Source organism: Acipenser ruthenus, chromosome 6, assembly GCF_902713425.1.
Source record: "Acipenser ruthenus chromosome 6, fAciRut3.2 maternal haplotype, whole genome shotgun sequence".
NCBI lineage: Eukaryota > Metazoa > Chordata > Actinopteri > Acipenseriformes > Acipenseridae > Acipenser > Acipenser ruthenus.
Window position 1 is genome coordinate 13,327,947 of NC_081194.1, and position 22,765 is coordinate 13,350,711.

General features: G+C 36.6%; 2 protein-coding genes and 1 long non-coding RNA gene across 10 annotated transcripts; 2 read left to right on the forward strand and 1 right to left on the reverse strand.

The window, feature by feature from the left end:
- The first annotated feature begins 29 nt into the window (after nt 1-29).
- On the forward strand, nt 30-14,743 carry LOC117411057 (serine/threonine-protein kinase ICK-like). Of its 5 annotated transcripts, none has more exons than XM_059025037.1 (13): nt 30-91; nt 4,747-5,016; nt 6,745-6,799; nt 7,422-7,543; nt 7,697-7,776; nt 7,936-8,056; nt 8,452-8,623; nt 8,998-9,165; nt 9,381-9,698; nt 10,441-10,646; nt 10,723-10,874; nt 11,379-11,507; nt 12,292-14,743. In XM_059025037.1, the coding sequence occupies exons 2-13, from the start codon at nt 4,916-4,918 to the stop codon at nt 12,429-12,431; spliced, it is 1,764 nt and encodes a 587-aa protein (XP_058881020.1). In that variant the 5' UTR covers nt 30-91; nt 4,747-4,915; the 3' UTR covers nt 12,432-14,743. The 5 variants fall into 5 exon arrangements, with proteins under 5 accessions (XP_058881020.1, XP_058881021.1, XP_033873995.3 ...); XM_059025038.1 differs by lacking the exon at nt 30-91 and adding an exon at nt 1,934-1,956; XM_034018102.3 differs by lacking the exon at nt 30-91 and adding an exon at nt 2,326-2,645.
- Nucleotides 14,744-15,533: 790 nt separating this feature from the next.
- LOC131737362 (uncharacterized) lies at nt 15,534-17,793 on the reverse strand. The gene is made up of 3 exons (XR_009328978.1): nt 17,746-17,793; nt 17,521-17,568; nt 15,534-16,500 (listed from the first exon to the last, which is right to left on the reverse strand). It is a non-coding gene; the product is annotated as an uncharacterized LOC131737362 (long non-coding RNA).
- A 763-nt stretch (nt 17,794-18,556) lies between these two features.
- Nucleotides 18,557-21,959, forward strand: LOC117411442 (glutathione S-transferase A4-like). Of its 4 annotated transcripts, none has more exons than XM_034018996.3 (7): nt 18,557-18,679; nt 18,953-19,055; nt 19,578-19,629; nt 19,995-20,127; nt 20,731-20,872; nt 21,041-21,172; nt 21,628-21,959. In XM_034018996.3, the coding sequence occupies exons 2-7, from the start codon at nt 18,969-18,971 to the stop codon at nt 21,748-21,750; spliced, it is 669 nt and encodes a 222-aa protein (XP_033874887.2). In that variant the 5' UTR covers nt 18,557-18,679; nt 18,953-18,968; the 3' UTR covers nt 21,751-21,959. The 4 variants fall into 4 exon arrangements, with proteins under 4 accessions (XP_033874887.2, XP_033874886.2, XP_058881022.1 ...); XM_034018995.3 differs by lacking the exon at nt 18,557-18,679 and adding an exon at nt 18,682-18,781; XM_059025039.1 differs by lacking the exon at nt 18,557-18,679 and adding an exon at nt 18,707-18,833.
- The last annotated feature ends 806 nt before the right edge of the window (nt 21,960-22,765 follow it).

A 22,765-nucleotide genomic window follows, 5' to 3' on the forward strand; every position in this document is an offset into this window, starting at 1 on the left:
AATACGGAGAGCCAGACTTGCCATAACAGAAGAACCAACTACGAGTGAAAAGCGAAAGAGCAATGGTCCCGTATTTAAATGAGCTTCAGCTGTAAGTTTATATGACGAAATTTCTCCAAATATATATATATATATATATATATATATATATATATATATATATATATATATATATATATATATATATATATGTTAAATTTTATAGTATCAGTGCAGTAGCACATGGTAAGACCAAGCCTGAAAGTTTCGAAGACACTGTCCTTTTCTCTAAACAAGGCCAATATGTTTCTCTCTCTTCAGCCCTGATGTTAATTAGTAAAAACTTAGCCAAACTAGCAACCCTATTCCACAGAGCTTAATACACTATCTATAATGTTTAACATTTCAAAAATAGATGGGACTATGGGCCTGTCTGAATGAATTCCCTATACATGTGACGGTCTCTGCTGATATCTCCATTAGCTTTGATCATTCCACTGTTATAGTGAATTATAGCTAAAACTGAGAGATAGCAAATGCTCATCATAAAAGTTTACTGGTTGCTATCACAGACAGCCCAAGTTTATGAGATTAATTTCAGGGAGAACCAACAATACCAAGCCTAAGATTAATTTTCCTTCCTGTGATGATGAAATACATCTGAATATGTTCTCTGCATTTGCTGAATTACAGATAGGCATATCTACAAAGCCTAGTGACTTGATCTTTCTCTTCATCAGAGTACCTTGCAAGGATAGCACACTCTTTTTCACACATGCAGCATGATTTTCAAAAGGGGCAAAATAAGAATGAGGTTGCAAAGTGATTTCTAAAAGCTGATTGTAATGTCAATACTCACATCTATCATTAGACTATATGGCCTTTTCTCTGACAGAATATGCTGAAACAGGTTTCGGGAACACTGGTTCAAGTGCATTATTTACAATGGCAGATGTTTTTGTGTAAGAACAGGTATAATGCTTTGCTGTCTCACTGTCTGGAAACATCTTGTGAAACAAACTTACTGCATGTGGAGCCACTGAAAATGTCAGGTTGTGCTCAACTAAAAATCCAGCATTGTTAACCTTATTCTGAAGAGTTCTATCCTGATCTGTCCAGATCTGCCTGCCTCACACGCTGTAACCCCTGCAGTGCAAATAATACAAGTACATTTTGCACTTGGTTTACAAAAGATGAGGATGCATGTCTTAAGACAATAAAAAAGTAATTTACTGAAATGAGTGCTAAACTGTGTAATAGTGTAAAAGGAGACTTTCAAACTGGTAGCATAATCCTGTTACTCCTACTTACAGTAAAACACTTCTAAATTACAGATGTAGTCAGGAATTTCCATTAAATACCTTTTATTTTATCCATTACTATTCAATGTGTAGAACATTTAAAATAATCTAATCCTGCAGTTCAACAAAAAGAGACATTACCCAAGTACAAATAAACAGTGAAAAATTATAATCTAGGGATTTAAATTGTATCAGTTTATTTATTTTCAGGCCTATAACATTAACCAGCGTTTTTCTCCTTTCTGGGATGATGGTGCTGAAAACATTCAGGCCCTAAATGTTTTGCGAATTTAGCACTTGTTGGTGCTTTGTTTAATGGTCATTACAGCTGTGTTTTTAGTTTTTAATTAGTTTGATGTAAGACGGGTTTGCAAAAGTTAATTAATTTTTTATAGTAAATGAATAACTGACAAATCTTGAGGTGTTCTGAGTACTATCGTTTATTTCTTTAAATACGTGAACGTGTGATGTGGTTGAACAAAGAAAACAATCGCTTATAGTAATCCTCTTTCTGCGGTAGCTACACATCACAACTGCAACGTCTACTTCTAGTGAAGTAGTACACCACTGACAGTGCATTTAGTCGTACTTCTGAGAGGTTTTCAATCATTTTCAGGAGGAGGGAGGGTGTTTAAGGAGATCACGTACGCGGGTTATGTACTTAAATGGAAATAAGGTACACTAAAACTAACGGTAACTTTTATTTTTCGTATTGTTGTAGATTAATAAAACTGCTTCCTAACTAGTTTTAATGGGTTAACGTTGCTATAGCATCAGAACCATATATTTTAACGTTACATTTCTACGTTAAGTGTTGTGTTTTTCAAGCAGAAAAAAATAGGTTAAATTAGGAATTAACAATTGGTAAAGTTTTAAATGATTTACATCAGGGTAGAAGAGAGACAAGGGGGAAACTAGAGGTATGTGTTCTAAAAAGAAAGTCCAGGTCTGGTTCGTGTTTCATATTCACCTAAGTCCACGGCATGAATCTGTACACTTGTTACTTTACAGCACTGTGTTCATCTGGTTACCTTGAAAATGTGCCTCGGTACCAAACACAACAACAGCACGGTTCAGCGTCTCCTAGGTCCGTTGGCGACCATATATTTCTAGAGATCGACCCATAGCAAAACAAATAAAAAAACGCTCAGTTCTAAACTCCGCCCAAAGGCGTGTTTACGAAAAAGTGGATTTAAAGGCAATTTTATTAGGTTCACCCGCCACGGTCTTGCACCGCCCTAAAGGAAGCCCACTGCGCAGAGTTGACTGCCTGCGCCATGTTATTTGCCAAGCAGTATGGAGTTGTTTGGGTGGCAGCGAACGGGATGTCATTAACTATCAGTGGTGTGGATTGATAGTGAGCAGGTTAGTACAGCAACGTTATCGCTTGATGATAGAAACAAAATGGTGTGTGTTGATTGGAAGTTAACAATAGTGTCGTTGTATCGTAACCAGAGTGATTGGAAACCTACACAATTTTGCGTGATACTGTTTAAGTTGCAGTGTTTTAGATTTAGAAATAATACATAAATCCTGCTTTACTACGCAGGGTGCCAGTTTGGAAATACTGTGTAAATCAGGTAACAGTAATGGCATTTTTTTCAGAGTGTCTGTTCCTAATGTATTTACTTTTTTTTTTTTTAAATATACATTTGTAAGATTTTTATTTTATTTTTGTTAATCTTTGTATTTACCGAAGATGATACAGTACAATTTAAACAAAATTGTATGCGCCAGTCTAAAAAAGGAAGCGACGTTTTCAAAACATAACACTGGTTTTAGGTACAGAGTCTTTTTAGTAGACCGAGGCGTATAGGGAAGTCGCTAAGCAGTCTGTTTGGAACCGTGTCCAAACGAGAGTGAAGTACCTGTATGAAAGCGAGTGGTGTACGGTCCGTTCAGAAAGGCTACAGTTATTTAGTTCAACAGAGGCGTTGATGAAGGTCTCAAGAGAGACCAGTATCATGACTACCAGAGGCAGATTCATCTGCCAAAGTCAATCATCCATTTTTTTTTATTACTATTTTATGAAATGTAAAATGTAACAAATAATCAGTTTTTCTGGAGATTATATTCGTGGATACCAGTATATATTCTGAATGTAAAAAATTTAGGACAGTTATTTGTGTTTTTTTTTTTTTTATTTAATACTGTACAATAACATTTTTTAAACCGTATAACATTGATATGATGTAGTAATCATATTCACAGTCTTATTTTTTTTGATACAGTACTTTTTTTAGTTAGTCAGTTCTTCCTTCATAATTTTGATCTTATCTGGCAAAACATTTGATCATAGGCAGCTGATGTGCTTATCTGTATAATCGTCTCTTTCTATAGTTGACCTGGTACTGAAAAACCCACATATAATGGCAAGCAAGCTGCATTGTTCATTGTACTGAATTCAGTTCCTTTGCAGTAGCATTATTTAACAAGTGATTTTTAGAAGAAAAAAAAAACTTTACAGAAAGAAATTTCATAGGCAAATAAATTAGAAAATAGAATTAGACCTGCTAGAAATCCTGGATTATATGTGCATATCCTTTGGCTGTGTTATCCAAACATGTATCCTTAAATACATTTTGTATTTTGAGTGATCAGTGCTGTATTATGTAATGTTTCAGAACAAAATGGCCCTGGCGTAGTCTATGGTTCCAGTGCACTTAGGAGATGGAATGTTTAAGAGATGATTTTAACATAACGTTTAAAACCTTAAAAGAGACGAGAGAGACTTGCTTTTTTCCTGCCAACACAGCTGCAAAGTAACATTTTACTCTTGTGTGTAAACTTTTAAATGTTGTTTTTTTTTTAATGAATACATCCTTACAGAATATATATATATATATATATATATATATATATATATATATATATATATATATATATATATATATATATATATATATATATAATATATATAATTCATTCATTCTAATAATCAAGTCATATCTGGGTTTTGTGTATTTTGACATATACTGTGTCAGGCATGCATGTGTGATAAAAAAAATAGTAGGCAATCCCACCTTTTAATTGGGACTTGGATACTTGCCCTTTCCTTTCTTAATTAAGCTGTCCTATATTTTTAGCAATTGTTCTACACTTTTATCCGTTACAGTATATCTGGATTAGGCCTGGATAACATTTGGCATCTTGTTAATCAGGCTCTTAGGCCATCTGCTTGCCTAATCGCTCCTGATCACTAACGTTATAGAAATTTATAAGGATGGTTCTTCTTTTTATTTCTGACGCAGCAACTATGAATTCTCATAAAATAATGAGTTGTTCAGAGTCTCTCGGTAAAATAGAAGCTTTTTGATTTTAATAATTCTGAGTTAAGATGGGTTTGTCGGGCATGGAGAGATGAATGCTAAATGATATCTGGAATTAAATTTAATCCAAAGGTTTCTTTTTTAAAATCTATTTACATATAAAAATATCTCATCTATAATTTGTTGTTTTTCATCAGGTAAAAGCGAAGCCTGTAGAAATATGAATTCTACAGACCTGAGCGCAGCCTCCTATGTTCTCCGCTGCTGCTGTCACAGAAAAACCTGGTTGCACTCAACAGGAGGGCTACCCATCCTGAAACAAAACATTTGGTTTGTAGAGCTATGCTGAAAGTGTGAAGGAGCATCATGAACAGATACACTACTCTCAAGCCGCTTGGAGATGGGACCTATGGTTCTGTTCTCCTGGGAAGAAGCCTCGAGTCAGGACAACTGGTTGCTATTAAAAAGTAAGTTGCTTAACATGTAATTAAGCATGAACTTGAAATCAAATGTCAAGTGAAGTTATATTCCCATTTTTTTATTACTATTTTTATATATATATATATATATATATATATATATATATATATATATATAATAATCTATCTATATCTCTATCATCTCAAACTTTAGTCATGAACAGTATCCACAGTTGTTCAGACACCCTTAAACTCCCATCTAATTCCTACAGTGTGTATGGGAGCAATCCAGCTGTTAAAACAGGAACCTGTATTGTAACCGACAAGTTTATAAAGAGAACTGTTAAGGAATTTCATTCAGACGACCTCACCCCTTCTTAAAATATATATTTTTCTTTTATACTGAAGCAACCGGTATATGTGATTCATTTCCTTTAACAACCATGCAGAAGTAGACCACATTTCGTTTTAAAGGCACATCACATGGTCCTTAGTTAATGAATGGTCTCGTATGCGTAGTGTCAGCTGACTTTGCATATTGTATAGGTCCTTCATTTAAAAGCTTTGTGCAGTGTGCACTACAAAGCCAATGCATTTCACTGATCTCAAGTTAAAAAATTATGAAACATTAAAGTATATTTTTAAACATATACATTAGATTTTATTTTTCACGGGGCAGGAAACAGGGCTGTGAGAGGAAGGGAGTGCTTTGCAACTTAGGATTCAAGGCTCGGCCTCTAAAGAGAGAGAGAGAGAGAGAGACGGGACGGGACGGGACGGACTCCAATCGAGAGAGCCTTCCCTATGGAATCGAGGCTGGCCCTATCGGCCTCTGGTCCCCTGAAACATAGAATCCTCTGACTTCTCAGAGTCGTTATAGGCTCAGCCTTGCGACCGTGTTCGACCTTCAAAGGACGGAACGGCTCATATGAAGCCTTGACATACGGAAGAGAATCTGAAAGAAAACAAATAATTATTAGTTACGGGACTTGAGCGCTAAGAGTATGAGGGCCACATCCCAGGAGGATAAAGGAGGAAGTAAGACAGAGCCTTCTTTCATGAGGCAAGATAAAGCACATGAGCTGTGAAAGAATAGTGTGGCAGGTGGTCCCTTCTGACTGCACAAAGAACCTGTGGAGTTACTGGAACTCTAGGTCGGGGAAGTGAGAATCACTATGCCCCCAGAGGGGACCGACACAGAGGCACGCGACATTTGAAAAAAGTGAAGAGGAGGAGGAGGAAAAAAGCTAACGCAAGAGAAAGAGCTGAGCTGTGACTGGGTTTAAATAGGGAGTCAATGATGATAGACAGGTGAAATTAGGAAATAGCAAAGCCCTGGTTCACACCCCATGAATTTCACCGAAGTTAACATTAATCTCAAAATGGAAATGGGAAAACACTCACATTTAATTATGTTAACATTCAGCTTTTTTTTTTTTTTATAATAAAACTTCCTGGATATTTCTATTTGTTTTAAGTACTGACACTGTGAGCAGACATCTACAGATAGATGGTGCTCTGCTTTCAGTGACAAAATAAAGATGTTACTGGCCTTGCAATCAGATTTCTGGACCTATTTTCTAGCTTGGCAAATAACCCAAATTGGAGGTTATTGAATAATACATGGTGGAATGTTATATTGCATGAGTGTTGTTTTTTTTTTACAGAGCTAATATACCTTGTAGACAGTTCTCACTCTGTTACAGTATTCTGGGAACATTTACTTAGTAATTGTTATAATTTCCCAACATTTGGTTTTATTTCTTTTTTGTCTAGAATGAAAAGGAAGTTTTATTCTTGGGAAGAATGCATTAATCTCCGGGAGGTCAAGGTAATTCATTCATTTTTTTAATTGGGATTTTAAAAGGTCTTTGTGAAAAATGTCAAAGGGCTGTATTTCTATACATGTGATCTTGTCATCTTGCCCTCCCCCTATCCACCCAGCAGCTGCAACCGGTCGTAATCTTGTACTTTAGTCTAATTCCTAGACCGGCTTAACCCTGTTGCTGTCTCTTTCCATTCACAGGATACACACACACAAAATGCAATAAGCCAGTGACAGCATGCCATTTTAACCCTTTAATTTAAACATAAAACTTGAACACATGTTTCTTTCTGTAATGGAACGCTATCCACACCAGTACTGTAGGACACTGAACAGTCATATTATTCCTTTAAAAAACAATAAGGCAGTAGCAGTTATGCAATATATTTTTATAAGGATAATGGCTAATGTGGATTTTAGATCAGAGGTGTATATATATATATATATATATATTATATGAAAAACCTACTTTCAATTTCTTCAGCTTTTTTTTTTTTTTTTTTTTTTTTTTTTTTTTTTTTTTTTGAGTAAACGCAATGTTAATGCCCAGGTGTGAATGAGTTCTGTGTGTTATTTTCACTGTTAAATGTTATTTATAAAGGTCTAAAAGCTTTTCCTTTTTTTCTAGTCCCTGAAGAAATTAAACCATGCCAATGTAGTCAAACTGAAGGAAGTTATCCGGGAAAACGATAATCTTTATTTTGTGTTTGAATATATGAAGGAAAATCTCTACCAGTTGATGAAAGATAGGTGAATACCTCCCCCCCCCACCCCCCTTTTTTTTTCTTCTCTGTAGGTATTTAAAGTGGGTTCATCAATCTTTTGTATGGGTAACATGTTTGTGTATTTAGGAACTTTACAGTGTATTCTAAAGTTAAAACATTTTCTCAATTTAATTTTCAGGACCAAGTTGTTTCCTGAATCAGCTGTAAGAAACCTCATGTATCAGATACTGCAAGGAATGGCCTTTATTCATAAACATGGTACAGTGTAGCTTGTGATTTTACTTGCACAGAGCTGTGTGGTACAAGTAATTGGTGGTATTTCACTGCATCAGTTATTTAAATGTCATTGGTATTCAGTACAAATTAAACTTCTTTTAAGTGCTGTCACTGATTTAATTATGTTTTCCAATGTTCTAGGATTTTTTCACAGAGACATGAAACCTGAAAATATCCTGTGCATGGGTCCAGAACTTGTTAAAATAGCTGACTTTGAAATTAGATCTCGACCGCCTTATACTGATTATGTCTCAACAAGATGGTGAGTTCTTTATTGCTGCTTCAAATAGGAGATTTGTATGGGAAAGGCATAAAACGTCAATGGTGGCTGGTATTATCCCAGCTGATCTTACTTCTGGGATGTAAACTGATTCAGTTATCAGTAGCTGAACTTTTCTTTTTTGTTTTTGTTTTCTAAAGCCTTAAAGGATGGGTTTTAAATTTGCATAAGCTCTCCGATAGATAACCATTTTGAGAGCAATCCGTTTTCATGCATGTTGCCATTTATGGTGATCATCTGCAGAAGACAGTCGGCCTCCAGTAAGTCTATAATGCATGGTACAGGAAAAGGAATTGGTCTACCAGCGAGGGCATTTTGAATTTGACCTAATTGTCTATTTTCTTAATTGTATCTGCTTTTCAACGTCTATTTTAAAGGTACCGCGCACCTGAGGTTCTTTTGAGGTCCACTAATTATAGCTCTCCAATTGACCAGTGGGCGGTTGGCTGTATTATGGCAGAACTCTACACCCTAAGGCCTCTGTTTCCTGGTTCAAGTGAAGTCGATACAATGTTTAAAATCTGCCAGGTATTGGGGACACCAAAAAAGGTAAACATGGCAGTCTCACCTATGCAATCATATATGTATACATATTTTAGAGGGAGAGGCTTATTCAATTGTGAATGTGTCAAACATTTTACGTTTTTACGCCATGGTGGGGGGTGTCTTTTACCAACAATTGTTTTTATTGTACTCCCCTGAAGAATTGTTAACTTTTGTTGATCATAAAAATTTGAATCATTAGTCATTTTTTAAAATATTTTTATGCACAGCCCATAGGTCAATAATCAATTTCTGTAAGAAACATCTGTTGTCCTTTCACATTTGTTTTTTTCATAGTACATAGAGAATACATGGGTGCACACTTTGTTTTGTTGGTGTGTTTGCAGTTATAACTAGTACGTTTTGTTTTCATATTAAAGAATGACTGGACTGAAGGCATTCAACTTGCTGCAGTGATGCATTTCCGCTGGCCACAGTGTGTCCCCAGCAACCTGAAGACCCTGATTCCTAACGCTAGCAGTGAGGCGATCCATCTCATGAGGGATATGCTGCAGTGGGACCCAAAGAAGCGCCCTACAGCCAGTCAGGTATTGCATTGGATAAGTGCTCCTTCCCAACTACAGAAAATTGATTGTGTGTATAAAAACCTAAATTATCCACACCTACTAATGAAATGAAGTCAAATACCAAGGGGAATATGTCTTAACATCAGTTCAGAAACAGTAATACACTTTTTTTTTTTTTTAAGGTGGGAAAAAAAACAAAACAATACCTTATATTTAAATTTGTATTTTATTTTTAGGCACTTCGTTGTTCCTATTTCTATGTTAGTCAAGCCTTGGGGACTCCTCGGCAATTGCAAGAGCTAGAGAAACCACAAACAAAGCCACAACAACTACCACAGCACCTGAAACCTGTGCGTCCTCCTCAGCCCCCACCTCTGCACCAGCACCGCTCCCCATCTAGACCCTTACAACAAATCCAGCCTGCTCAGCACCCAACGTATCCACACAAGACTGACTCTACACAGGAGGTGTTTGACAGAGCAACACAACTGGAAGGACAGACCCGGCCTCACCAGCCTCTCTTTCCTGTGTTAAAAGCCAAAGAGTCTTTGCTGGTAGGAGCCAAACATACGTGCTTGAGTATTTGTGTAGAAGAGTTCTGGGAACTGAATGTGTCATTTTTTTTAATAAACAGAATTGTTTATAATGTTACTGCTACCATAGGTTGAGCCATATTGGAGATCTGTCTGTCTGTAACTTCCCAAATGCTTGCCATTTACTTTTTTTTCACTACAAATTTCAAAACGGCCAACACAAAATAGCTTGCATATATCCTTTTAAAATGGCTCCTGAAAATAAAAATGCTTTCAGAGATTTGGGGCACATGTAGGTGAAGAATAAAAAAAGTTTGCCTTATTAAATTTTTGGTAAGATTCCTTAAACATATTGACACCACAAGTCAGAGATTCCTATTTGACGTGGATTGTCTTAATTGTGTTTTGTTAAATTTAATTTTAAGAAAAAGGGCCAAACATGTATTAACAATTGCCTTGTTGATACAGCATGTTAGGCGTTTTATAAATGTACCCCAGTATTTACTAAATAAATGTATAGCTGCTTCACAATATTTAAGGACTTAGCAATGAAATAGAAATCTTTGGAAAGGTAATGTTAGTTTGGATGCTGTGATAGAGATTGAAGCCATGTGCAATTGTGAAATCCTGGTTCAGAGTCCAGACTGAACGATTGCATTACAGTGTGGTGCTGGGCCAAAGTGTCCCTAATGTACCTTCTGCTATGGTTTTACTGATAAATAAAGCCCTGGGAAAGATAACATTGTATACCGTTTTATTGTAGAAAGCGGCAGCACCAGAGACAGAAAACTCAGGCCCTCCTGTTTTTCATGACAATCCAAAAGGTAGTAGACGACGATGGGGTCACGTTTCAGGTGTTTTGAAAAGCTCAGATGACTGGGAGGGCTTTGAGGAGATGGAAACGAATTCTCTGAATAAAGCAAAGATGGCGAATGACAACAGGAGACAAGGAGAAGATGCACTGGGCAGGTAAAATTCCCTCCTTTAGAGAATCTCAAGATCAGTTACCTGTGGTGGTAGCTAAAATTAATCCCATATTTTACAGATTTGGAAGTGTCTTGGCTCTCAATCCATCAAACAGCAAAGGGATTGGCAGTCTTCCAAATGTAAATAACTTGCTTTCATATCAAGATCCGACTACATCTAGGGCGATGTCAGCTAAACAGCATTACTTGAAACAGTCTAGGTATTTACCAGGTTAGTTGCTGTAGTCATTGTTATTATTATTTGATAATAAACTAGAAGTGCTTGTACTCAACAAGATAATTCTTTGAATCTTGCCTATTTTTAATTTCCATTCCATAGATCTCAAAAGTGCAGCTTTAAAAGAAATCCATGTTATAGCAAACTTTTTATAATAGTAATGTTTCACAAATCCATTTTGTATTCCTATATTCACTTGTTGCCTATATACTATAATAAGCAGTATCTCCTTTTTTATCTCTTTTTTCATTCATGATAGAAAGCTACAAAATGACTTTCACACTGACTTCTGTATTAGGCAATGGAATAAATTTATATTTTAACTGTGCATGAGTACATACCATAAACCAAGTGGCATACCCATATGTTTTATACAGAAAGGGAGTGCAATGCATGGTTCACAGTACTTTTACTGCACTGTGCATGCTTTCACTCTCACACTCGTGTATGTTTCTGTTGTGTTGGTACCAGTACTGATTTGTCATTGTTTCCTCTCAGGCATAGGAGCAAAAAAGAATTTGGTGACCAATCCACGCAAATACCACACAACAAACAATTTGTGGGCAGGTGTCGGTTTGCCCTTGGGAGTCATTGGTGGAGCCTTACCAGGTAGCAGAACCACTCCAGGTAAGAAAAAAGGCTGATGCTTGGTTTTATGCAGATCCCTCCCAGACTATTTTGAACCTGCTGTAGCCAGTCCAGAACTAGAAAATGACAGCATATGCATTGGGTTAGCACTGTCTATTGGTGCCTAAAATGATAAATGACTAAAAGGACAATAGCAAATGCCCTAGCCACAAGTTTAGTGCATTTGTAGTGCTTAGTTGCAGAGCTTAAAGGAGCTTAAGCAGTCAGATAAGGGTTCCCAGATGACCCAATGAGTACCTGGAGTAAAGCGGGGAGGTCATAATTAGTTGCTTTTGTCAGAAACTTGTCTTACTGAAGCCAAAGGCATAAATACAGAGGGAGGATAAAAAACACCTATGGTATGTACGACAGGCTGTACCTCCCATGATTTATTTTAATTTCTTACACAAATAACATCCCCCACCATGTATTGTGCATTATGTAAAGAACATTACAAAATCCTTGGGTTATGCGTTTCTTAAGAAGGAAGTAGGTTCTGCTGGCCAAAAAGTACAGCTGGCATCATTTGTAGATTCACCTAGTTCACCTGGTAACAGGCATATTATCTCTTGGAAAGTATCTGTGCAGGCTAGAGAAAGGAGTTATTTCTGTCATGAGACCTGTTTAAGAATGAGGAACAGTGAGTGTGTTTGATACTTTCCATTGCAAATTGTGCACAAAACTAGTGGTCATTGTAATACTGCCTGTACAAGTGCTGACACTTTATACATTAAATTATTAACTGACTTTTTTTTTTTTTTTTGCTTTTGGTGTTTGTTTATAGCTTATGCATCCCATCGAAGCCAACCCTCAACATTTGCTCCGCCTTCCAAGAGCACATCTGGGCTAATGCCGCGGCCACCACCCGTGCAAGCTATCCATGGGAGGACAGACTGGACTTCGAAATATGGTGGACATAAATAAGAATTCAATATATGCACCGTTCAACATAAGAAAACTGAAACAAGACGTATCCATATCCTTCTGCTTCACCTAAAATTCTAGTAGTGCAAGAGGACATGGCAGATTGCCCTCAGTGTGCAACATACTTGCATGTTAGACCAGTCACTTTGTGAATTAGTTTAAGTAATGGTATGTGCTGAAGAGAGCATAATGTATAATGCTGCATTCAGTGTTTGTGTCAATATAACTGTCAATCATTATTGTAATACTGTGCTTTTCACTTGAGGAGGGGAAAACATGTGCTTTTAGTATACAGCAATAATGTGTTAATTTTGTAACTTTCTGTAATTGTAAACTTGGTTGCTTTTCTGCAAGGAGAGTCCGCCCCTAACCAACACGTCATCAGCAAGCGCATAAAGGCTCCATGTTTTATTCTCCCATGTCGCTTCTTTTGTTTTGGCCTCTTACATGCTGGGAAGGCAAAACGGGAGTTGACCGCTTAGAGCCTGGAGGAAGGGCAACCCTCAGCCACGGATTCCCTGAGGTTTCCCCCTACCTCAAAAATTAAAAATATGTGAATAGGGGGTTTTTCCTTACCTGAGTGCCGAGCGGTTTGTATTTAGTTCTGTGGGGTGCGTGGTCAGGCTGGAGAAGGGCTCTTTTCCCCCAGTGCAGTCATGCTCTGGGGGACAGGCTGTGTCTCAGCTGCTCATTTTCATAACTTCAATATTTTGGGGGGTAGGTGGCAACACACCACTGTGGGGTGCGTTAATCATTTATTATTATTTTGCATTGATGGTTTGGTGGCCTCGTCTTTGGGGGGAGGTGACCCATAGCCACTTTCTATCTGCGGCACTGGGATGCATGTAACGGTTCATGTATTTCCATCCAGCCTCGTGCAGGTAGCCATCGAGGCCTCCGGGCAAATTTATCATTCACTTGGGCCCTGAGCACCCATCACAGTTCATTAAATCTGCAATTGCAATCAATAAGTCATTCATTCATTCATTGTGGATTCTCTGTGCTGAAATGTATAATCTGTATCGCTAGGTTTTAAAGATGGCTACATTTGTATGTATGTTTGTTTGTTTTTTCACAACTGTTTTTGTATAAGTTTTGTACAAGAGTAATTCATTTATTTTAATGGGAATGCAGATTGAATATTTCAACTACAATCAAAACTCCTTTTATAGAGTGAGGAAGCTGATTACAAATCAGTATCTTTTTTTTATTTTTATTTAATGCTCAAATGATGTGTGGGTTTACATGTGCATAATTTTCTATTACCTTACTACAAAGCAAAGTTTTGTCAAAGCAAAACATCGCAAAAGCTGTGATGCTTTGTGTCATAATGCTTTTTTTTTCATTTTTAAAGTGTAGATATTGCTTTATTCATTTATACTTGTCATTCTTATTAGTAATATGTTCTTTCTGATTCAGATTTGTTTGTGCTTAATATAGAGTTTACAGACCACGTTTCACAAATTGCAATACAAACAGCAGCTGTTGTGTTATGTCTCAGTTCACTAAAGTTGCTTTTCCATATTTACCGGTTGTTTGATTTAAATCCCTGCAATATGGTGACATTTTGCACACAACTCCAGACAAATACTTGACATATTCAGGTTTGCTAAATGTGGTCTGGAATCTCTTAAATATGTAATGTGCGTATACCATAGAAATGTGCATTTTCTTGAAGAAAAAGTACAGTGCCACTGTTCAACTGAACATTAAAACTGTTTCTGCTTTATGTTGAGAAAACTCTGCTATTTGATCAGTAAGTACAGGTTCCTTTTAAGGAACGGGTTTTGTTATTGATTGCAACACAGTTCTTTTAAAAGTATTTAAGTTTGACAAAGCTGGTCTTCCAATTTAGAATACAGTGCTTCACGTTGTATAGACACAGTATATGCTGGCAGCATTTGAAGAAGAAACATTTTTATTTTATTGGTTTTTGTTTTGTTATTATAAAACTGTCCATTCACACAAAGTGTTGTATACAAAAATATCTCAAATATATCCATTCCAAAAATGCATTATATATCTATTTGGTGAGTGCTTCATTTGCGGTGGAATGCCAGCCGATTTCTTAAAAATGCTAGTTGCTGAAACCTTGAACCATATTCAGTGTTGTGGTGAAGTTGTTATCTTGGTTCTACTTGGGGAACCTGTTTGTAATACCCTAAAGAGTATTAATGGACATTTGCAGGATTATCTGATCCTGCTGAAAATAGTAACCAGTTATTTTTCTATAGGTACATGATCATGTTTTGTACTTTACAACTTTGTACCACATAAAATATTTTATAAACATTAAAATATGTTTAAGTGTCTGTCTTCCAGAACTTTCTATTTTACAGCAATTCAGAAATGTATATTTATGTTTGTACGTTTGAGAACTGTAACCTTTGTTCTCTGGTTTCCAAGTACTATGTCACTCGTGGGTTACGGAATGCCACATGGATACTGCAAGGAAATAAGACCAGTACTTGAAATTACTGGTGCATATATAAATAAATAAATAAATAAATAAATACACTGCACAACACTATATAAAGAATACCTAGCAGTCATTTACATTGCAGGAGCAAATGGAAAAAAAGCACACTCCCTAGCACTGCACCTTTTGACCTGGGCTCGCTGCTTACATTAATGTATTGTCTTTTGTATCTTGTGATACAGAACAATATTGTGCATTGTTCCTGTTCCAATGAACATTACAGAAGAATGTATAGCTGCTGCATTTTTCAGCTTCTGTTGAAAAACAAATTGAGCCATTGTACTAGTACAAAATGTAAGTTTTGTTATTTTAAATTGCATGCAAGTTGTAGGAGATGACATTCTGCATAAAGTATTAAATTATGTATTTGATTATAAGTTCTATGTGAAAGTTTTATTTTCATATTTTGATACAGCTTAAAGCACATGTAACTAGCTAAGCAAGATTTTTGAAGTCTCATATCTTGGCATCTGGGCAGAGCACCAAAGTTAGCAGGTGTCTAAACAAGATTGGTGGAGGAGTGGAGACACAGTGTGAAAACAGAACACCACAAACAAAAGGACTAGTTTGAAAAAGTTTCTAACAGGATTAAGTTAAGACACAGTTTCTGTAACTGATGCATGCATAAAGATTATTCTATCTGCAATAATGAAAGTGAGGGGGTAAGTCCCCCGTGTAAATTACACCTACATGTGCCATGTTTGGATGCTGATTTTGTTGCAAAATCTGGTTTTGGTCCAGGATAAATACCCATGGGTGACCTAGAGGGGTTCCCCCCCTGTGAGAATCAACTTTGAAATAAGTGGCCCAAAACGATTTTACCCTTGAAATACCCCAGTTACTTATTCAATTTGTGTTACATTTGCTGTATGCAAATAAGTTGGAATGCGCTATCTTGTTTGCCTGCTGTTTTTGTATCAATATCTGTTTAGGTTGGGATAAATACACATAAGGGACGTAGAGGGGTTCTCTCTCTGTGAGAAACAACTTTGAAATAAGTGGCCCAAAGCAATGTAACCCCTGAAACACCAGTTACTTTTTCAATTTGCGTTATTGGATAACATGCCAACTTGTTGAGCCATGTTTGTCTCGTGTTTTTGTATCACAATCTGATGTGGGCCGGGATAAATGCATACAGAGTATGTAGAGGGGTTCCCCCTCTGTGAGAATCGACTTTGAAATGTGTCCCCAAATTGATTAAACCCCCCCAAATACACCAGTTATTCAATTTGTGTTACGTTTGCTGTATGCGAATAAGAAGTCAACTTCAGCATTGTGCAACAATGTTACCTAGAATATGCAGGCACCTCACAGATCTACTAATGTTGCACCCAGCCTATAGGGCTATATGTTTGACTACGCCATCCCTCAATTATACCAGGAGTAAGGGGAGCTCCGAGTTACCAGATTTTCTATATTGTGATCCCCGCTTTCCAGTCAACCTCTCTTTAAATTTTGTTGGTAAGGGCAACATCATTCTCCTTCAAATATTTCTTGGTCAGGTTGATTAAGTTTGGCAAGGATTTTGCAGCTGGACAGAAGTTTCATACAAACTCCCCAAAGGACCATCAGCAAGGCCTAGCAGCTTCCCTGAAAAACATAGGGCACAGACAAATTCACTTACTGCATCGAATTGATTTCGATCTTTCTGCCGTGCCCGCATGAATGATGATTCCAATGCATGCTGATTTCTAATTTGGCGGCCTTCTTTCAGTCAGAAGTGTCGCTTGCTGTCTAAATGTTCTTTCAATGCAACACCATTTGCAGCGCAAACACTCAGTCACCCTGTCCTGTACTTTTTTTCCCCTCTCTCTCTCAAAAACCTCATTATGTTCTGCCACATACTCTGATAGTTTCTTTTTTGTCCCATTTTAATTTTAAAACCATTAACTGCTACTATAATAAATTGAACGTTGTACGAGGTGTGTAAGATTTGTCAGTACCTATAGCTGCGCACGCACCTCTGAGCTTGCTTGAGTGTATTATGTGTGTATATCTTCATCTGCATTGCCTTACTTCAACAAGCAGCTGTGCATATATGCGTAGACTAATTTATTATTAACATAACACATGTAATGCAATGTATTGTATTTATTTTTATGTACTTGAGCGATATAAAATTCAGGTGAAAATCGGTAAAAACGAATAGTTTTTGTAAAACCTTGGCATTTTTCGGTAAAAATCGGATTAAACCGAAAACGAAGGGGCTTACATACAATGTATTCAACACTAGTAGGTAATATAATCGAGTCGGGTTTTCTTCGTAGCAAGCATAAGAAAACACACAAGACAGTGTTTAAACACGCCAATCAAAGCAAACAATAGGGCCTATACACTAAAGCACAGGGACCAATAAATAAAACAAATCAAACATAAGCAAAATTATAGAGAAACAAAGAATAAACAAAACAGTTGCCAACGCGTCTGCTATTTAAAAAAAGAGAGAGAGAGAGACAAACATATGCGTAACCATAAACAAAAGAAACATAATTCAGACATTTTATTTAAAACTAAAATTACTAGGCTGCTGTTATTATACATTAAAAACAATTAAACTCCCTAAAATCATTTAAAACAAATAAACAAAAACAAAACACACACATACATTACCTCGGGTGAACCGAAACGATCAGTCTCCTTTCTCAACTGTTCACCCTACTAAATACCAAGAACACAAAAGAAACGATAAAAGTATTTAAAAACGGGACACCAGCACACAAATAAACAAAGCGGGCGAGAAGAGAGATCGAGCTTTCTTACCGTTCACAGTAGCAGCAACGACACCAGCGCACAAATAAACGAAGTGGGAGAGAAAGAGAAATAGATATTTCTTACCGTTCACAGAAGCAGCAGAGAGACCAAATGGAATAAACCGAAGCAACCACAGCAGTTTTAATTCAATAAATCCAACTACCGTGTGTTATATAGAGATGCGCAAATTGTTAAGAACGCCGCGACAATAATTAGATTATTGATAACAATTAATAAAATGGTCTTACCTGCTACACGAAGCGTTTTTTTAATAGTTATTTAATATCAGAAAAATGAACTGAAACACATCTAAGCAAGGTTTTATAGTTAAAAAATGTATTGCATTTACTGAAACAAACAAAAAAACAACAAACATTAGTTCATAGGGACTATTTTCTGTTGTGGAAGGTTATACCTCAAAATGTTAATAAATCTTTACAAACTATATAGATTTCTCCTTTCTTTTTTATAAAACGTTTATAAATCAGTTTTATAAAAACAACAGAGCACTTGAGGGGGAAAGTTGCGCTGAATATTATTAACGTTTTGGTTCGTTGCAACGCACCAAGCAACAAACTCAAGCACAACCTGTTCTGTCTTTTGCCTTTTTGCTTAATTATACCACCTTATAAACGAATCTATCCGTATTATGGTGACTTAAATAGAAACTATTTTGTATTTTTTTCATATCACTTGCATTTATTCAAATTTACACATTTACAAAGTCATACAGTGTTGGCAGACTATACTCCCTCAAACTGTATTTTGGGTGAAAATATAGTGATATTGTGCTTCACCCAGCAACCATTGCAGTTATGCAGATGAAAAATTTTTATTGACTTTATTTTAACACTTTCAACGCTACTCTTTTTTTTTTTTTTTTACCATATTTGTACAGTATATATGTTTATTTCTACTCCATTACTCATCCTATGTATATCTTTCTGTAAAGCTACTTAGTGCTAAAACAGTTAAATGGGCGGACCATTGAAATCTGCATTCTTCGTGAAAAATTCAGGTCAGTAATCAGTTCAAAGTCGATCGTTAATTTCAGTTGCAGGGAGTGTGTATTCATAGAATCTAGTTTCAACTGGTTTTCTTGCGTTCCAAAAGAAGTGCGGTGAGTCGTAATTAAACAAAGTTAACAGTGTGGTATAGATGCGCTTTTATCAGTGAGTTTTCCCTATTTAAATTAATTAATTATGGATATCATCAATTCGATTTCAAAATCTTATCTGTTTTAAAATAATGTTGGGTTTATCTTTTTTTTTTTTTTTTTTAAATGTTTCAGGTGATCAGTCCTAAACATGGCAGAAAAAGCAAAACTGTATTATTTTGATGGAAGGGGTCTAATGGAATCGATTAGGTGGCTGTTAACAGTTGCTGGCGTTGAGGCAAGTTTTTAAACACAATTTCAGACACTGTAATCACGGCACATTATCTAATCAAAGCAAGGATACCGTATTTTCTAGCACCTACATACTTTACTTTGTATACAGTAAATGGATTTCTAGTTACAGGCTTAATGTTGTTGCAGTGTGCTAAAGTCAAGTTCCTTCTTTATACATGTTTATGTATCAATAGTTTAGCATTGTGTGGTAGTTTTAGTTATAGGTACTCGCACTCACTCTCCTTGAAGGCAATGTACTATACTAATATACTAAAATGAAAAATACGCATAATGTGTTTATATATATTATGTGTAGTGTATTGTGTTGATTAATTTATTTTCAGTAATACAGTCTTGTAGGTCACACTGTCTAATTGCAGCCCTGCCATTGGAATAAGACTGCCATACAGCACAGGCTGGTAATCTGCAATATTTAGGGAAAAACAGGTGAAGTCTACATTCAGCACAAGACAACTGGCCTGTGAAAATATTGGTAGAAACTGAACTTTTTTTCTTTTTCATTCAGTTTGAAGAGGTATTTTTGAAAACCAGAGAACAATATGAACAGTTGCTAAAAGGTACATTCTATAACCATTATGATTTCTTTTTGGGAACTAACAAACGTCTTAACCACTGTACAAAAGAACCATGCAGGCTCCTTTGTGCTGTCAGAGCTTCATATCTAGAGAATATTTGAGGTAGTGACTTCATATTTGCAGTGTTTTATGAACACTGCTTGCTAAAAATATTTGTGACCTTGACACTGAACTCTGATCCAATATTGCTGCCATACTAAAGTCACATGATTTTTTTCAGCATGTTTATTAGTTTAAACTGTTAAGCAACGTTTCAACAAACACACACACAGTTGGCTCTCACAGCATTACTGTAAATGTCTGTAGGATAAGGAATATTGTCTTCAAATTGATTTTTTCTTCACTAGATGGAGCCCTTATGTTTCAGCAAGTGCCTCTTGTTGAAATTGATGGAATGAAGCTTATCCAGACCAGAGCTATTTTAAACTACATAGCAGCAAAATACAATCTGTATGGGAAGGACCTGAAAGAAAGAGCCATGTAATTAGTTTACATTGATGGTTAATTGAATGAAAGCAGTGTGGAGCAGTGGTTAGGGCTCTGGACTCTTGACCGGGGGGTCGTGGGTTCAATCCCAGGTAGGAGACACTGCTGCTGTATCTGTGAGCAAGGTACTTTACCTAGATTGCTCCAGTAAAAACCCAACTGTATAAATGGGTAATTGTATGTAAAAAAATAATGTAATTGTATGTAAAAACAATGTGATATCTTGTAACAATTGTAAGTTGCCCTGGATAAGGGCGTCTGCTAAGAAAATAAATAATAATAAAGTTCACACATAACAATGCAAATGCATTTAAGCATTTAGTTTAGTCCTCCAAAGTGGAATGCTGATAGAAAGCTGCTGTATTATTCTGCAGTGCTGAAAACTGATTTATAGTAGAGTACATTTTTCTGAAAATAAATGTTTAAAATTACAAAAGGAAAAACAAAATTCTTGTTGGTTATACCAGTTCAAAAGTAAACTATTATATTTTATGGAGCACAGTTAAAATGGCTGCACTGCTCATTTAATTAAATTTCACACAAGGATCTCTTTTAAAAATAAACATATATGTTGTTCGTGTTGTGGTTTCCTTTTAGGATTGATATGTATGTGGAAGGAATCCGAGATCTGATGGATCTTCTTATAAAGCATCCATTCTTGCCACCTGCAGAAAAAGACAGCAACACTAAGCTCATCCAAACAAAGGCTGTAGACAGGTTCTTTCCAGTTTATGAACAGGTACTCTTATTATTTGGTAAGCATTATATTAGTTTGGAATCAATATATTTAGAGTAGCATTGTGGGCTACATTCAGAGAAAGGACACGCTAACTAGGATTAATTCAATGGGGTGATCCTTCTTGCTCCATGTATGCCCTCAGTCCAATACCTTTCTGTTTCCATGCAGGCCTTGGCTCAGAGTGGAGGAGGTTACCTCGTTGGTGGCCAGCTTAGCAAGGCTGATGTTCAGGTGTTTGAGGTTGTTTTGATGGTTGAAGAAAAATTACCTTCAATTTTGTCCAGTTTCCCGCAGTTACAGGTATGTATAATAGTTATTCTTTGTTACTGAAACTTTAACTTGGCACACTTAAAAAATGAGCACTAACGGAAGGTTTGCTTGTGAATATGGATGATAGATTTGAACTCAATAACAACTGCTATTTGAGACTATTCATTATTTTCAAAACACTTTCGATGTAAGGAAGAGACATTTCTTGAGGGAGCTGTCTGCTACAAACAGATCATAAAACACGGACAGTTTCATGTTAAACAAAATGTACTTCATGCATATTCATTAATTTTGCAAGTGGATCCTTCAAGAGCACAAGAAAAGCATCCAGTAAATATTGCAAACAGACCATATTGGAACAGAGTAATCGTGCATGTTCTTCTATGTTAGACCTGCTGTCACAGAGTTTTGTCCTGTTACCTGGTTTATTACCTTTATTTAGCAGAGATATGCAAATGATCGTATTGCCACTGTCAAATTTGCAGGCTTTTCAATCGAGAATGAGAAATGTACCAGCCATCCAGAAGTTCCTACAACCAGGCAGCCAGAGAAAAGCACAACCTGATGACAACTACGTGAAAACTGCCATGGAAGTTCTGAGATTCTAGAGAAAAGCTAAAAGCAATTGCTAGTAAAAAGCTTTTATTATATTAGTACGAACAGACAGTCATTATCAGTCTTACAAAATTGACTGTTCTCTGTAACCTCTGCACTGAGCATGCTGTTATACACCAAATAAAACTAAAACTATGTGTTTTGATGTATTGTACCGGTACCTGACCTGTTCGTTTTGAGATTAAAAAAATTAAGTATACAACTTGCTGTACTGAGTTATTGTTATCCCCAGCGGTGGAGTGAATGATTCATTTATTTTGTAGTATGAGTTATTGGGCTATTAAAGTTATATCTGTTGAACTTCTTGTCCAAAGGATCCATCTTCTTCAGTGGGAAACTGACCCCCTGAAATGTTGAAATATACATTTCAATGCAGACATTTCCATTATATTACATTTATAGGTAAATTATTAAACTTTTTTTAATGGTAAACAGCTGTTACAGGCTTAGTAAATTGTGATTTAAGAGAGATAAGGTTATCTTCTTTAGCCACAGTCTAGAAAAGTTACTTTTATTTTGTGCATAAGAAACTTTCTTCAAACATTTATTTTTTATTTTATTTTTTTTTTTTTTAAATTTAGTCATTGCCAATTATTTTTTCATTATTTTCTCCTCAATTTGGAAATGCCAATTATTATTTTTAGGCTCAGCTCACCGCTACCACCTCTGCGCTGACTCGGGAGGGTGAAGACAAACACACTCTGTCCTCCGAAGCGTGTGCCGTCAGCCGACCGCTTTTTTTCACACTGCGGACTCACCATGCAGCCACCCAAGAGCTATAGCGTTGGAGGACAACGCAGCTCTCGGGCAGCTTACAGGCAAGCCCGCAGGTGCCTGGCCAGACTACAGGGGTCGCTGGTGCGCGGTGAGCCGAGGACACCCTGGCCGGCCTAACCCTCCCTACCCCCGGCCAACTGAGCGCCGCCCCCTGGAAGCTCCCGTCCTCGGTCGGCAAAGGAATAGCCTGGACTCGAACTCGCAACGTCCAGACTATAGGGCCAGACTATA

Excerpts from the sequence above, each read along its gene's own strand:
- LOC117411057 (XM_059025037.1), top strand. The coding sequence starts at position 4,916 with ATGAACAGATACACTACTCTCAAGCCGCTTGGAGATGGGACCTATGGT. Across the intron at positions 5,017-6,744 it reads CAACTGGTTGCTATTAAAAA|AATGAAAAGGAAGTTTTATT; the intron begins GTAAGTTGCTTA and ends TTTTTTGTCTAG. Across the intron at positions 7,777-7,935 it reads GGCCTTTATTCATAAACATG|GATTTTTTCACAGAGACATG; the intron begins GTACAGTGTAGC and ends CCAATGTTCTAG.
- LOC117411442 (XM_034018996.3), top strand. The coding sequence starts at position 18,969 with ATGGCAGAAAAAGCAAAACTGTATTATTTTGATGGAAGGGGTCTAATG. Across the intron at positions 19,056-19,577 it reads TAACAGTTGCTGGCGTTGAG|TTTGAAGAGGTATTTTTGAA; the intron begins GCAAGTTTTTAA and ends TTTTTCATTCAG. Across the intron at positions 19,630-19,994 it reads ATATGAACAGTTGCTAAAAG|ATGGAGCCCTTATGTTTCAG; the intron begins GTACATTCTATA and ends TTTCTTCACTAG.